The sequence below is a fragment of the Ambystoma mexicanum genome, chromosome 4q, assembly GCF_040938575.1.
Source record: "Ambystoma mexicanum isolate Mex_15411 chromosome 4q, UKY_AmexF1_1, whole genome shotgun sequence".
Taxonomy (NCBI): Eukaryota; Metazoa; Chordata; class Amphibia; order Caudata; family Ambystomatidae; genus Ambystoma; species Ambystoma mexicanum.
This window is the reverse complement of record NC_090928.1, coordinates 119,644,638-119,661,706: the sequence shown is the minus strand read 5'-3', so window position 1 is coordinate 119,661,706 and position 17,069 is coordinate 119,644,638. Positions and strand designations below refer to the sequence as shown.

At 45.3% G+C, this 17,069-nt stretch overlaps 1 protein-coding gene across 2 annotated transcripts in view; it reads left to right on the top strand.

Annotated features, from left to right (window-relative positions):
- The window catches only part of LOC138467528 (zinc finger protein 777-like), a 453,964-nt gene that overhangs the window by 407,118 nt on the left and 29,777 nt on the right, over window positions 1-17,069 (top strand). The window contains exons 9-10 of one of the 2 annotated variants that reach the window (XM_069607633.1): window positions 5,211-5,270; window positions 10,593-10,986. In XM_069607633.1, the coding sequence (XP_069463734.1) occupies window positions 5,211-5,270; window positions 10,593-10,921 (389 nt within the window). In that variant the 3' untranslated portion in view covers window positions 10,922-10,986. Of the gene's footprint in view, window positions 1-5,210; window positions 5,271-10,592; window positions 10,987-17,069 lie in introns of those variants that run through there. The other variant, XM_069607634.1, reaches the window with a different exon arrangement.

Below are 17,069 nucleotides of genomic sequence, written 5' to 3'. Positions count from 1 at the left end.
CCCACCCTAACTCCCTCCCCACAAGATTTAAGCCTTTACCCCACCCCCACATATATTATTTAAAAAAAACACTATTTTTTCGTGTTTTCCGATTATTAAAATGTGTTGGTTTTTTTCATTTTATTCACTGTATACCCTTTTTAGCTTTTGGAGAATCTCTCACTTAACTCCTAGAGACATCTCTGGCACCCCTTAAAACCTTGGGCAACACAATTGCTTGGAGTTTCTGCTATTTCTGCTTCCAAACCGCTTTGGTTCTCCAATACAGTCTACCGCTTTGGTCTGGTCCACCCAAAGTCAGGTAGCATCCTGCTCACAGTACTCTCTGGGCCCCATCTGTTCCAACCTGCAGAAGCTACCCAATCTGTGTCGCTTCTTGCAAGTCTTTACAGCCTCTCCCTCTCTACAATGTTTCTCCCCCTTTTCATACCTCTCATGATTTCACTCCATTGTTGGAGAGTCCCAGGCCTGCTCCCATTGGCCTGTCGACCTTTGACTCCTCATTGCTCAGCATTCTCATTCCATCTTCCCACCATGATCCTAAGGCTTCAGAACCCCTCAAAAACAACTTGGGTTCTCAGGTGCAGTCTCCCATTGGGTCCAACCAATGTTCAAACACAGCAGCCCCTGCTCACAGCACTCTATGGTATTGTCCTCCTTTAGGCTTCAACAACTGCACCCTCCATATTGCCATTTTCAAGTTCTCCACAGATTCAATATCTCTTCCCTTTCTTATACCGCCCATGACTTCACCCTATTGGTGGTGCATCTCATGGCCTGTTCTCACTGGCATTATTGGCCTTCTGGTCTTCGGCTCCTACTCATTCCCAATATCTAACTTCTAATATCATGGTCTAGGGAGGGGAAGTTATAAAAGCTGAGGCTGTTATCTTAGATATCAGCGCCATTTCGCTTTGGAGCTGTTTGGCCAGATGTTCTATGTTCTCTGTTCCCCTGACTTTGTTTCTTCTCCTACCAAAGCTGGCATGCAACGCATAGGTCCCTTTTATGTGTATTTGTGAAGCTAAAGGGAAGCATTTTGTCACTGCTCGCACACTCTGGGTCAAGCACAAAGTATCAGTGGCTGTGTCCCCCTGATTCTGATCTGTTGGTGGGCAATGTAGGCTGCACCCCATACGTTTTGCAAGCAGTACCTGTTAGATGTCAGTTCTAGACGAAATGAAATATTATTTGTTAAACACTGTATTGATTTGAATAGCTTCCAACCCCTTAGAAATTCATATATGCGTGCTCCCCATCAGCATTCAAGAATAGAAAGGTTATGAGTTCCTCACTTGGGTACTCTTATACTCCTAGCCCTACAGCCCCTTTCTTCTCGATTAAAACTTTAACTAGTTCCTACTTTGTGGTCTCTATATGTATGTGTTGAAATGGACAGAGAAAGAAGAATGAATTAAGGGACGTTATGCAGTTGAAATGTAACAGACCCAATAGCGATTGGGTCTGAGCTATCACTAGGGCTTCAAAAAGCTTTCTAGGCTAGTGCAACGTGTTTTAGCACTCTCCCACTTCAGAGGAGGTGCCATCAGTCTAACCAACGAGATGGGTACTGTGGGACAAGGAGTGTACATTTCACTAGGGTAGTAACCTTTACAGCAGTGTTTGTGTCGAAATAGGTTTAATTGCACAACATCCAATTCTTTCAATGTTAGGGATGTATTGTTTAGATCTGTCAGTGCGTCAGAGCTCTGACCCACTTGATGTGGAGATGTGCAAAGTGTCAAGGCTTCTGGGATTTTTCCCTACATCTCTTCCTCACGATTCATATGACTTAACAGCAAGATCACTATAAAGCACTATTTCATGAAATTGAGATATTAAAAGCAGCACTGATAGGGAGTATGTAAACTTGCAAAAATGGAAAAGTGAAGCCACATTCTATAAACTCCTGGGAACGAGAGATCTTTAACAGAGTGATCAAAGTAATCAGAATTCTGAAATTAACAGGACGCCTCGTTTTTAATAGATAAGATGATTTTTGGGCATAGTTGTTTTGGAGGCAGACAGCTAATTATAATATAGTGCTTAAAAAGGGTGGGTATGTATGCCAATACAAAAACTTAAGATCCCTGAATATTGCTCATTGTTTTAAGCTGTGGCTACATGGTTTTGTTGTGTGAACTTTAGTAGCCTTTTGACATCACTAAAATATATGTGACATTAGTAAGGCTTAAAAAAATGTATGTTGTGTACTAAACTAAGATGAAATAATGATGTTAGTTTCATATCAGCATCCTTCATTGATCAGAGATTATGATATCATTAAAAGGCACCCAGAGCATTTATTTGGTCTTCATTTGGTTTAAACTAGATCCTAATAATCCATGAAGTGCTGTCATATGCTGCAGTGTTTCATACCAGACCTAAATAATACATAGATATGGAAGAGATGTTTCAGTTCCTCGCTTATGCTTTGTTCTGAACTCACATTACCACTCACGCTATGTTCATTTTATGACACAGGGCCGAGTGTCATCTCTGTGGACGTGCTACGCCGTAACAGTGACCCCAAACAATGTCCTAATGGGGAGAAGGAGGCACATTTCACGGAAGAGTCTGTGAGTAGACTCACAGGTGATTGAGTGCCAAGGGCATTCCCTACAGTTCTGCTCACATCTCTGCTTAATAATCATTTTATGTTTGTAATCAAACCCACATTAGCTTTCTATTCAGCGTACCGACTATTCCAGAACAGTTTGACATGCTTTTCCTCCTTTGGTTCATGACCCCAAGTTTACTTTCAGTAATTCAAACAGCTCTTAGAACTACTGTCCAAAAGTCCGTTTTTAAATAATGTAACTACATATTCAAGACACATATCTCGATACTGACAATAATCAAACATGTTTATTTCGGCGACACTTTGAGAGTCAAATATTCTTTGTGTCATATGTGAGAGAAATACCATGCTTTGTCTTACTGTAAATATCTATCCAGCTGTAGTAACATCTGCAGTGGTCCAAGAAGCGTATTGCATGTTACCATGCTTGATCAATACATATCTGTTAAAGTACCATTGAGCTTGGCCACAGATTGGTCTTCCATCGACAGTGTATTTTATCTACAGATGAGAGGGTATTTTGATGTTCTGAATTACCTGCACTATTTTCATCCTCAAGTTAGGTCTAGTAAGGGGGTGGGGAACAGATTTTACATAGAGCTACTTGAGGTAGAGTATGTCCAAAATAGTCTAGTTTGAGTATTAGTGCTCAGGGCACCAAATAAGAATCCAAATCAAGAGTATTTTACTCCCTATTTTGGGAACTCAGGATTGAAAAGCTTTCTAAAGAGTAAAAATGTAGTTCTCATTCCGACTGCTGTGTTTTGGACAACAACAAATATATTTACATTTGGAAAAAGGCACATTATCCTCTAATGCAAACATTCATTATACCCAACAATTCCCGTAAATGAAAAGAAACACTTTATCAAAATGAGGCAACACTATAGCAGAGACCTTTTTGCAGAATATGCTGCTCGTGCCACTGATCTGCCCACAGCAGCTGAGCCGTCACGGTGGCATAAGGTATCGTGGGTACCTGTTAAAGACTATGTATTTCCTATTTGTCTTTGTTGAGGGTGTTGGCCTGAATTTAATGATACAGGTACACCACCTATCTAGAGTACTGACAGTGCTATTGATTAAGTATGATCTTCTCAGTTCTTCATATAGTCAACCCGTGTTTTTCTTTTCCTGGGGGTTTAAATGTATTCATATGTGGTCCAGAACCTGACTGTTTCCATTAGGTGTTGAGGCCACACACATGCCAATGGCTTCCTCAAACTTATTTGTATATAAGTGTAAAGGTTATGTGTTACCCTCACCAGGTGGCAGGAATTGCCGCCATTCTAAATGAGGAGAGGGCTGCAGGGGGCCCTGACCGCACCATCTGGCCAGGGCCATTCTCTGAGCAACATATATTTAAATTTGACCCCCAGAAAATAACAGAAAATAAGGGCCTAGAGTGACTTCATAGACCATTTCAATATTTAAAGGTTATATAAGCATGACAAAAAAGTGAACAACATTATTTGCATAACATTTCTGAGTCTCATTATATAACTTTTGTATCAGTTGCCCTTAAGTGTTTATCACATTCAGCATCACTTATAACTCATCAAGCAAAGCATCGCAGTGACCAAGTATTGCATCCTAGAATATTAAAGTATTCTTTAAATGTTGGATACTAGGTTTCGGTATTAATATTGTGTTCTCCCATATTATTCCTAAACTCCTGTAAAAGGGAAAATTACAGCTGCAGCTACTGAGTGGCTGATTGTGTCTCATATGTGAAAAAACTGCAAAACGGTCTCAGTTGAGGTGGCATTAATTTAAAGTGGACACTAGAATTGGCACAACGTTTCGGTCGATTCTGCAATTCTGTCCCACCAGATTTGACAGTAATTTTGGTAGTCTGTGAATTGGCCAACAGAGTGCTTAAATTGGCAGCAGAACAGCTTTATGTATGATACTGTTGCTTCAAGGGAAGCGTAGAACCTCCTCACTTTGCATCTTACAATAGCTTGGCCTTCCCGGCTCACACAGATCGGCTGTCGTCCCTAGCAAGCTAATGTGCATTTCTTCCAGTCTATAGGGCTGCTGGAATGATGAATGTTTAAGTGTTGTGATGTATTTCCCACCTTAATCACATTTGAGTAGCTTATCTTAACTGTCACTCACTATCAGTCGCTTGCACAAACTTTCCTTGCCCATCTTGATCCAGAGTTTGTGAAGCATTGTGTGTGGAGTCACTGGGCCCCAAAGAGGCTTGCAGTCCAACACCCAACGCCATTTCAGTCCATGAAACTGCTGTTGGAGATGTCTAGAACAAATGTTGCTCCAATGTGCAAAGATCCTGATGTGCCTGGCGTTGCAAGGGCTAAACAGCAACATACACAGGCCTGCCTCTTGGCCTTTTCGACATTTGTTGTGTAAGTGTTGGTTGTCAGCGCCTGGCACCGTTCTGATTATTTTTTCAGGTTTTAGACATTCAAATCAGATTTGCTCCTGTCTTGGAAGTACTGAGTGGGGTAAATGTAGTACTCATTTTGGTTTCTTCACCTCTGTCAGTGCAACATCGTCCCAAATCAATGGCAATCATAGTCTGGGATTATAGCCTCTTGGTGTGCATTTTATAACCTATTCGGAGCCTTTTTTCTAGCACTCTTATTTTTCCCCTCTCATCCAGGCATCAACATGCAGCAGCAGTTAGACCTTCCGCCAAGATTTGTGCAACACCCGAATCCAGGTACTGTCAGACTGGGAAAAGTAAAGTTTTTAAATAAATCATGAATGGAAATGAGTGGCTTGACACCCCCGACATTAATATGCCCTGTGATGCCAGCAATTATATACAGGAAGTCAAACGAATCACACAACACTATTACCATCCACAGAATGCTCCTAGCAGGCCTAGAGGCCTTCCAGCCAGCCCAGCCCAGGGCATTGCCCAGGGCATTGCTCCCAGAGGAGCCACAGTTCCAAGTTTGCGATCAGTGAAACTGGCTGGTCAGTGTCTACGTTCAACACGCCTATGATAACACTGACGTCCAGGCATGACGAGATACCTCAAATCCCGACCACCCTGAGCTAAAGACACACTCGTATCACACGCCAGGGTATGAAGGGTGTAGCACAGTTACTTGCCCCCTACCCTATGTCTGGGAGGATAGCTCAGGGGCAACATGCTCGCCTTGGAAGCAAGCCGACACGGAGCAACACAGGTTCGATCCCCGAGTTTGCGCTTAGAAACCTCGCGCGTTATAAATAACCTATAATATCATATCATATCAACCTGGCAGAACAACCTCTTGCCTCTGTGGCAGCCATCAGCAACAAAAGCCCACAGAAAAGGCGTACATTGTGCTTTACAAATACACCCTAAGAAAATACCTACATTGTTAAATAAACCTCTAAACTTTCCTGTTTAGTCAAATGTCTCAAAACAATCCACTGCTGCTTGCAGGTCTTCTACAAACTACACTTCACTGTCCCATAGCATTTTCATATTACACACACACACATACAGAACTGCAGAAACGTCGCTATGGTTCACGGCAGCTTTGCAGTAACACTCATATGACACGTTGAAACACTCTGTCTTGTTTAAGTAACAGGGATCAGTACAGCTCTTAACGTTTTCCCTTGGCGACACATTCAGGGTTCATCATGCCACAACCTTTAATGCAAGGAGGCAACTACATTTCAGTTTCTGACACAGTCACTGTGGACTTAGAAGCTTAGATTCCATATGTTATGACATGATTTACATCATACCTCAATTGCCACAGTCTACTTTTCAAGTCAAAGGTTTTGCAACAGAGAAGAGTGCTATATCCGAGGCAGCGCTACATAGAGAGTAAGATGTCCGTGGTTTATGGCAAGAACAACCTCTAACCTAGAGCACCTGCGATAATTGGTTCCAAGATGTTCTGGCCATAGGCCCACAATAATATTGCTGACTAATAGTAAACCTAATTAACATTATGTAAATTATTAACCTTGCATGTAATCAATATTCCCCACACAGTTTTATCACTAAAACAGCAAACATTTACAATATAGTGCCTCTTTATACTCATAAAATAAGAACTCATAAAAAATGCTCCCACACAACTGTTAACCATGTTTCTCTTGTAGACATAATATGAGCATAGGAAATGGTATAGTATAGTCAAACAGATGATTTGCAAGATAAACAGTAGTGTACTTGAAGATAGTCCTAGCTGCCTACTCTTTTTCCTTTTCGCTTCTAGGAATCTAAAGCCTGCAAACAATCAGCAATGTCTATTGTCATCTAGAACGTGACACATTTCAACTAATGATATACTCACATTAGTGCTCTCTGGATAGGTGTGCCAGTAGTCATGTGATGGTTTTTCAGCCGCTATAGACGCGTTAAATGGAATAGCTACAAAAAATTATCACAAACTTCATGGTTACCTAGCTAAGGCTTAAAACTAATATGGAGCTGTCGCTAAATATACAGGCCATACTGTAGCAATCCATCTGTTTTGTTTCCTCTCCCATCCACCAATGCATATATGGGTCCACTTATGCTGGCCAGAATAATTTGAAGGTTAGCAAAGACTTTGAAATGCCCAAACTAAAGTCCGTGCAAAAGAAAAATATGAACAATAAGGGTTCATATCTAATTCATTTTCCCCAAGAATGCAGGAACAAGAATTAAGAGGCACTTAATGCATTGATGATTTTGCCTGCAGCCCCTTTACAGAGCGCTGACGGATTGTTCAATCATTTTGCTCGCAGCCGCTCCACCACGTGTGTTTAAACTTAATGCTTGATGATTTTGCTTGCACATAGCCCTCTCATGTGTACCCTTGCCCTGCCGCATTGCTGTATTTGCTGATCCACGCTGCCTTTGGAATCCAGTTAACTCTTATAACTAGCCTCTTCCTTCATCTGCCACCTCCTGGGTGCCCACTCTACTTGATAAACAGCTTTGCCTACTATCAGTTGTTACCCGATCCCGTGCTTTTTGCCATATATTGTTTGACCTAAATCAGCACACTCACCTGTTGCTATGTTTGCGCAGAGTCCCACTCTCACTTGCCTCCAACGTGGACTCCACTTTCTAGTTCACCTACTGGCATTATTTGAACTACACCTACACTGTGCTAATACTACTACCACAGCCTCCCCTCTGACACATCCTGCTCTCATCATGCACTCCATTTCTCATCTGCATAGTACTAGCATCGCCTCGTGCCCTACACAGCAGCCTCACATCATACTGCCTACCACGCTCAACCCCACAGCTACCAACCCCTACCTCAACCACCCACTTCTTTGGCTACAACATTTCGCCACTAAGCCGACACCTAATCAACCTTGCACGGTACCTATGAGAAACTCCAGACTAGGGTCCAGACTCCCTCATACCTCTCACCACCCTTCTATCATTAACCGTCAAGCCAAACCATCACTTATTAAGCCCACAACCCGGGACCAACAACCCGTAACCACACCCATTGCTATCATTCCCACGCCCTCTGCCCTAAGCACACCAACTTGTATCAAGGCTGCCTTGGTCAACACCAGATCACTTATGGCCCATGCCCTTGATATGGCTGATTTCATTGTAACTCACGACCTAGACCTGATAGCAATTACAGAAACGTGGCTTCATGCCGCTTCAGGACCCCTTCTATCACTAGCCATCCCAAGCGGCTATACCATCATCAGAAGCGATCGCAACACTGATCAATCCAAAGGAGGTGGCGTGGCTATCATCCACAAAACCTCAATTAATCTCTGCTTATCCGCAGCTCCCTGCCAAATCACTTCAGCTGAACTACTTACAGCCAAACTAGCCATCTCTTCCAACCAGACTGTCACATTACACATTATATACAGACGGCCTGGCCCACTCTCCACCTTTGCCGAAGACTTGTCTCTTGTCCTCACTGACAATACTAAGTCCAAGTCCCAAATTATAGTTCTAGGCGACTTCAACCTAGGCTACCTTGACCCCAACGATGCTCCAGCACTCGAAATCTACAACCTGTTATCTACCCTGGCTTCACTCAACGCGTGACTTCCCCTACTCACTCCAAGGGCAGGACTCTAGATTGGTTAGCCGACTTAAACTGTGACACCACTATCAGCTCTAACCTAGCCTGCACGTGGACAGACCACCACCTTATTACCTTCAGCATTCCAACTAAAATCATCCCCACCATCACTAACATGGCACCAGCTACTACCACTAGAAATAAGCGCAATATAACATGTGCTAAACTACTTCCTTTCATCCTACCCATACTCAATGATCTCTCCGCCTCTTGTTCTGATCCCACGGTCTTGGTAGACATTTACAATCAGACCATGCTAAAAGCGCTTGACCTCATCGCACCATCCAAACTACGGAAACCCAAACCTCGGGCCCGCCTCAATTCCTGGTTCACCCCTCAGCTGAGAGCCCTTCGCAAGGAAAAAAGGATCCTTAAATCACGTTGGAAGAGTCACCCGATGGAAGCTAACAAAGCAAGTGTTGCTCTAGTGTCCCTAAATTACAAAGAAGCTATACTCTCTGCCAAAAAAGAGTCCTATAATAAACGTATTGAACTAGCCCAATCCAACACTAAGGAGCTTTTCAAAATCCTTAAGGAAATCTCCAGCCACCCCACCAGACTCATGTCCCAAAGACAGTATCTGGTGTGCCAACATTCAAAAGGCCCTCCTGGGTAAGATTGCTATCCTCCAAACTAAAATTAATGAGAAAAAAAAATAGCCTGCAGTCTAATCGCTCATACAACACTACTAAGGAGAACCCCAAAACTAACACTGAATCCTTGCAACCATTTTGCTTTTCACCTCTCTCCGTCTTGGAAGTTGAACACATCATCAACACCCTCAAACCGTCCAACTGTCAGGGGGACCTCTGCCCTGCTACTATCATTAAGGAAGCATCACGTAACTTAGCCCCCTTCATCACTATCCTTATAAACTCGTCATTCAGTTTTGGGATCGTCCCTAATAACCTTAAGGATGCCTGGGTCATCCCACTCCTAAAAAAAAACACATTGGATGCCAACATACCCACTAACTACCAACCGATCACCACAGTCCCTTTCCTTCACAAAATCCTTGATCGTGCAGCATACCTCCAGATCCAAAAGTACCTGGAAACCAATAATCTCTTAGGGCTAAGGCAATCGGGCTTCCGTCCACGCTATGGCACTGAAACCGCCCTTCTGGACCTCAAAACCCAGATCGAGGACTTAAAGGACAAGGGCAAGCTTGCCCTATTACTCCTTCTAGATCTCTCGGCGGCTTTTGATTTAGTAAACCACCATATCCTATGCCGTCACCTGAAAACTGCTGCCCACTTCTCGGACAAAGCCACTGCCTGGATTACCTCATTCCTTGACAATAGATCTGTGAGGGTCTTCTCCCCCACTGCCACTGCTACAGCCTCTCCTGTCACCTGAGGAGTCCCCCAAGGATCATGTGTCTGCCCAACACTCTACAACGTTTTCACAAAACCTTTGACATCTTGGATCTATTGGGCGTCACGTATACTAACTATGCTGACCACACCCTAATACTAATAACCATCACAGGAGACAACAAAATTGACTCCCTAGCCATCAATGCCATTTACCAAGTTATCCATGCCTGGATGGATCAGCATGAATTGTGCTTAAACGACGAAAAGACCGAGCTTCTCATCCTTGGCTCTCACCAAAGACTAAGTAAACTTGACCCAGCATTTCAATCCTTCACAATTGATGGCAACACTATCAAAGTTGCTAAAGACACCAAAACTCTTGGCATCTATATTGACTGCACACTTTCTCTGTCCAGACAAACTAACGCAGTATCCTCGGCAGCAGCTTACACATGCAAGCTCATCACAGCATGCCGCCCCTTCCTCTCACCAGCCAATTGTACCACACTTGCCAGGACTCTGGTCCTCTCCAAAATTGATTACTGTAACATACTTTATCTGGGTACTAACCAATGCAATATAAAAAAAAACTGCAAATCATCCAAAACAATGCAATTAGAGCGGCCCTCAACCTCCCTAGGAACTTGCACATTTCAGACTCCAGACGGAACCGCCACTGGCTTTCAGTCTCCCAAAGAGCTTCTCTTAAAGCATTGTCACTTACACACAAAAGCCTTGCTAACCAAGCCCCCAGCTTCTTAGCCTGCGGATTGTATCGACACACCACCTCCAGACCACTCAGGAGTGCCCAAACTAACTGCCTTGATATCCCACGTTTCAACCTTCAAAGATCCGGTGGACATAGCTTCCCAGTCTTAGCAGCCAAGCTATGGAACTCGCTACCTAACCCCCTGAAAGCTGAACCTTCATTCCCACTTTTCAAACGCAAAGGCAAAGCCTGGCTGTCCACCCATGACCGACCTTGACCCTACTTAGAGTCAGTAGCTACTGCCTCTACTGCCTTATGCCTAAACTTGCCTCATCTGTATATTCACTGCATCACTTGTATATTTCTGTATATTTAAATCATATGTTATATTTTTGTTTGCACATACATTGTCTTGACCTTGCTTTTCAGACTCCAGACGGAACCGCCACTGGCTTTCAGTCTCCCAAAGAGCTTCTCTTAAAGCATTGTCGCTTACACACAAAAGCCTTGCTAACCAAGCCCCCAGCTTCTTAGCCTGCGGATTGTATCGACACACCACCTCCAGACCACTCAGGAGTGCCCAAACTAACTGCCTTGATATCCCACGTTTCAACCTTCAAAGATCCGGTGGACATAGCTTCCCAGTCTTAGCAGCCAAGCTATGGAACTCGCTACCTAACCCCCTGAAAGCTGAACCTTCATTCCCACTTTTCAAACGCAAAGGCAAAGCCTGGCTGTCCACCCATGACCGACCTTGACCCTACTTAGAGTCAGTAGCTACTGCCTCTACTGCCTTATGCCTAAACTTGCCTCATCTGTATATTCACTGCATCACTTGTATATTTCTGTATATTTAAATCATATGTTATATTTTTGTTTGCACATACATTGTCTTGACCTTGCTTTTATTATGCCTGTAACCACGTTGCTTTTATTATGTCTGTAACCAAGTGAAGCGCCCGGTTGCCCCTGGGCCTGGGGCGCTCTATAAATAAAATAAATACTAAATAAATACTAAATACTAAGAATATTAATAGAATTTGGAAAATGTGCTAAATACCAATAATGTAGAAGAACTAGGCTGACGATGGGATTTGTAAATAAAGCGCTTCCTGCCCCATCTTTTCCAAACCAGTGTTCTCAGTTCTGCCCCACATGAAATCTGTTTGTCAGAAGTTTAGAAAGCTCTGTTGAAACTACATCCATTTCATAGTGTACTATATAGGGATGTCTTATCTAACATCGCATGACATCTTAACAGTCAATTCCTGTCTGCAGTGTCATTTTGACTTTTCTCAACACAGGCTTATCATGTGAACAAAAGGAAGTGGGGTGTTGTAGCCATAGATGAAATCATCTCCCACAACCAACTGGCTATGTTCTCCCATGGATTTACACAAGCTTGTACTGTACATTTTTGACGTTATGGGCAGGATTTCATTGCAAAAAGATTTAATTGCAAATATAAAAAAGGATTGGGCATTTGAATCATTAATTGCCATACTTCTTCTCGATATGCAGATGGATTTGCAGTAGTTAAAAAACAAAACCAAAATTACATTGGCACTCATTACGAATTTGGTGGTGTAAAAATTGTGTTTCCGTGATTCCGGTCCCACCGTTTCCGGCAACCCGTAATGCCGTAAATAACGATTGATCAAGGGTTTTTGGGTTCACGGATTCCGGGATGCCGGAAACGTTGGCACTGGCATCACGGAAACATTGTGAAAAGTGGCCAAAAACAACAACACCATCGTCACTGGGGATGCCAGCGTCACTGGAAACTGAGTCACCAGAAACAGCGGCACTGGAATTACTGTGACCGGAAATAAAGTGATTGGCAGAACAGGAAGTAGTCCGGCGGCCATCATAAAAACACAATCCATTGCAATCTGCAGCATCCACTTGCCATCCACCCCTCCTAACTGCATAAATCCACAGTGGACCATGTCTACTCGCATCCGTGCGACCGGCAGCGCAAGCCGCGCTGCTCTGAGGCAGAGCTTAACATGCTATCTGAGACCATTGTCCTGCATGCAGGGGAGTTGTTCTCAACTGACCCGCGCCGCCAAACACAGCAGAGGAAAAAGGCCATATGGGAATACATGGCACAGAAGGTCTCAGCAGCGGGGACAACCCCACGCACAGTCGGGGATTGCCAGAAGCAGTGGGATGACCGTCGCCTGAGGGTCCGGAACCTCATGTCAGCACACTGCAGGCAAAGCATGGCCACAGGTGCTGGACCCTCCTCGCTAATTAGACTCATGCCCTGGGAGGAGAAGTGCAGCAGTGTGGTGCACAATGAGTCCATCTTTGGGTTGGCGCTGCAGAGGCCGGCACTGGGACACCCGACGAGGCCGGTGAGTACACACAGCCCCAAAATACTGAGCAGCCACCCTGCCCCCACCACCGTACCACCACATCACCGATATGGGGATTGCACCGTCCCCATCCCCCCAGAATACACCCTGCAGGCACACCCCCCACTCCTGAACCAACACCCAGGGCCCTGTCGTGGCCATACACCCTGACCCCCTCACAATGACCCATGCCTGTACACTTTATGAACACTGCACAGGCACCCTTTACTGCCAAGTGTAGAGGCATCATCGGCCACACAGACACATGGCACCCTGCCACAGCATACTGCATTCGTGCCTGGTGTGCCACCACTGGCACCAACACACAACAATGTCGTACCTCAGCTCCACCCACACATGGCCACCATCCCATACAATGTCAATGACATGTGTCTCCCATGTACCTGCTAGACCTGACAAACACCCCCAATACACATACTGGCCCTGCAACTGGGTCATCCATCAGGCCCCACCTTGCCCCATCCCAACCCCCCTTCACTACCCACTCCACATCCCAACACCCCGCACTCTGAGAGAGCCCCCATAGCACCATCCCCATCAAATGCCAGGACACCACTCCAGTAGTGTATGATAATTTAATGCAAAAAAGGACACATAAAGCAGAGAAAGTTCCGTTCAGCATAAAATGGCTGACGCCTTTCGAGAATAATGATCTCAACGGAGAGGAAGCTGTAACTGAGGCGGACGTTCCTGGTAGTTCCTGCAGGCTCACGGTTCCTGAAGCGACTGTCGGACTGACACGAAGTAGGAAGACTGGAGGGTCCTGCACTACCCAGGGAAGAAACCAGCAGCAGAGCAAAACAACGAATAAAAGGTGCGCTCCTTAAAACCCAAGCAGGGTCCGACCTTCCTGGTTATCCGGCCCACTGTAGCTCTGTACAGCGAATTCGACCAGAGGAGGGATCCTGGCTTGCAGTTTGGGCGAACTGGTTGGTCCCACTAGCTCAAGGGAAGATGTTTCGTGGAGGATCTTCTCTATCGTCGGATTCTGAAGATTCGGACCTGCAGCAGGGCTTCACCGGGCGGTTCAGTCGTTGTAGGGGTCCTCTTCCATCAGCTCCTCGTAGGTTCTTTCGTTCCAGTGGCGACTCTGCCTTTCAAGGGCCACATTCACAGGAGAAGCTATGGACCCATAGTTCTCTATGAAATTCCTGTAGTACCCAGTGAGGCCTAGGAAAGCTCTCACTTGGGTTTGAGTAGTAGGGGTGGCCCAGTTTTGCACAGCTTGTACTTTGCTGGGCAATGGCCTTATTTCACCTCCTCCTACCTCATGGCCAAGGTAGACCATTTTGCTCTGACCAATTTGACATTTGCTTGCCTTTATGGTCAGATGGGCCTGCTCAAGAGCCTGCAAAACATATCCCAGGTGATCAATATGTTCTTTACATGTAGGGCTGAACACTGCAATGTTATCCAAGTATGCCATGCAGAAGTTCTCCATCCCATTCAGAACTTGATTAACCATCCTTTGAAATGTAGCAGGTGCTTTAGTCCAAAAAGCATAACCTTAAACTGGTAGAGGCCTGCTGGGGTGGAGAATGCAGTTTTCTCCTTGGCATGGTCTGTCAGTGCTATTTGCCAATAGCCTGAGGTTAGATCAAATGTACTGAGGTACTTGGCTGAACCAAGACTATCCATCAGTTCATCTGTCCTTGGCAAATGATGGGCATCAGTTTTAGTGACTGCATTTAGAGCTCTATAGTACACAGAGAATCTCAACTCCTTGGCTCCTGCCTTTGGCACTAGCACAACTGAACTAGACCATGGACTTTTAGAGGGCTCTATAACCCTGAGATAAACCATCTTGTTAACCTCTCCTTTGATGTGGGATCTCACATGCTCTGACATTCTGTAACCTATGCTTTTCACAAGTAAACAGTCACCAGTGAGAATATCATGCTGGCCCCAAGGGGTCAAGCCTGGTGATAGTGAAAACAGGGAGGCAAACTGATTCAACAGAATCTTGCACTCCTCCTGTTGTTCAGAGGTCAGCTGAGAAGAGAGGTTAACTCCTTCTATCTGTTCATCTAAAGGTTGGCCTCCGAGGAGGTCAGGTAGAGGTTCACTCTTCTCTTCCTCTTGAGCTGAAGCTAGAAGCAAAGCTCCTACTTCTGGTCTAGAGACATAAGCCTTTAACGGTTGGTGTAAAAGACTCGGGAGCCTCCTTAGGTCTGCCTAAGTCCACCAAATAGTTCACCTCTCCACGTTTGCCCACAACCTTGAAGGGTCCTATCCATCTGACCCTCAAGGCCCTCTGCCTTGTTGGCACCATAACTAATAGAAGCTGGTCTTGAGTAAACTCAACCATGCTGGCCTTCTAGTCATGCCAATGTTTGACCAGAGCCTGACCTCCTTTTAAGTTATCACTTGCTTCTGCCATCATGTGTGACATTCTCCTCCGGAGACCTATCACGTAGTTAGTCACTCTGACTGGCTTGGGGGAAGGAGCACTCTCCAACCCCTCCTTGATCAGGGCCAATGGACCTCTGACTGGATGGCCATAGAGAAGTTCAAAGGGACTGTAATCCACTCTATATGCAAAGAGAATGCATGGCAGTAGAAGGTCCCACTTTTTCTTAAGGGGTTCTTCTAAAGCACCTATCATGCTCTTCATAGTACGATTAAACCTCTCTACCAGTCCATTTGTCTGTCGATGGTAGGCTGTAGAGAACTTGTAAGTGACACCACAGTTTTTCCACATGGCTTGCATGTAGTGGGACATAGAATTGGATCCCCTGTCAGATATCACTTCCTTAGGAAACCCTACTCTGGTAAAAATACCAACTAGAGCCTTAGCCACATCCTGAGCTGTAACGGTTCTCATAGGTATGGCTTCTGGGTATCTTGTAGCATGGTCTACCACAACCAGGATAAACCTGTTCCCTGAAGATGTGGGAGGGTCAAGCGGACCAACAATGTCAATGCCCACCCTCTTAAAAGGAAAAGGAACTCCCATCACTGGGAGAGGCACCAAGGGTGCCACATTCTTGGCTCCACTCTTGCCAGAGGTTTGGCAAGTGTGACAGCTCCTACAGAATTTGTCAACTTCTGAACCCATTTTCAGGCCAGTAGAAGTAGAGGGGAGAGCCTTTCCTTGGTCTTCTTGAAACTCAAGTGACCAGCCAAAGGTATCTCATGGGCTAACTGTAGGAACTGGAGTCTGTTAGCAAGGGGCACTACAATTCTTTTGCAGTCCCCAGGGATAGACTCGGTTGGTTCACTGTAGAAGAGGCCATCTTCCCAGCTCAACCTGTGATTTCCAACTTCTTGCCCATCAAGTTGGTTAGCAGCCTGTTGTCGAAGACCTTCAAGAGTAGGACACTCTCTCTGTCCTTTGCTAAAGGCTGCCCTGTTGGGTCCACCTTCTGCCAGTAAAGACTGTAGCTCAGGATGGTCAACAGGGTCAAGATCTCCAACTAAGACAGTGGGCCTCATTACAAATCAGGCGGTCCGGAAATAACGGTGGCGGTAAACCCACCGCCACCGTTGTTTCCGGACCGCCTGATCCCGACTCCTGCAGGCGGGAGGTGATGTTCCAGCCAGGTTTGACCTGGTGGGTGTAACACCGCCCGCCTGCAGGCGGCCGAGGAAACACCGGCAGCATTACGAGATGCTGCCAGTGTTTCCATGATCCCCATTCCCATTGAGTCCCGTAGGACTCAATGGGAATAGGGATTAACACCATTCCGCCTCCGTGATTCCCGGGAAACCGGGGTTGTAATGCCCCGGTAATTCCGGGAATCACGGAGGCGGAATGGTAATACGAGTCCGGCGGTAACCAGGCGGTTTTAACGCCTCGGTTACCGCCGGACTCGTAATGAGGCCCAGTGTCTTCTTCTAGATCTGATTCTTCAGATACTGGCTCAACCACACAAGGTTGCACCTCACACTCTGCCTCAGCAGGTGTAGCAGTCACAGGTGTGACTTTGGGCAATCTTGGTGATGTCCTTGTTGGTAGCACAGGGGTGCTGTCTGACTTTTTCCTGGAGGTCTTGGGTTTCCCCTTTGCCTCTGTTTTCTTAGAAATAGCAGTGAGCAACTCCT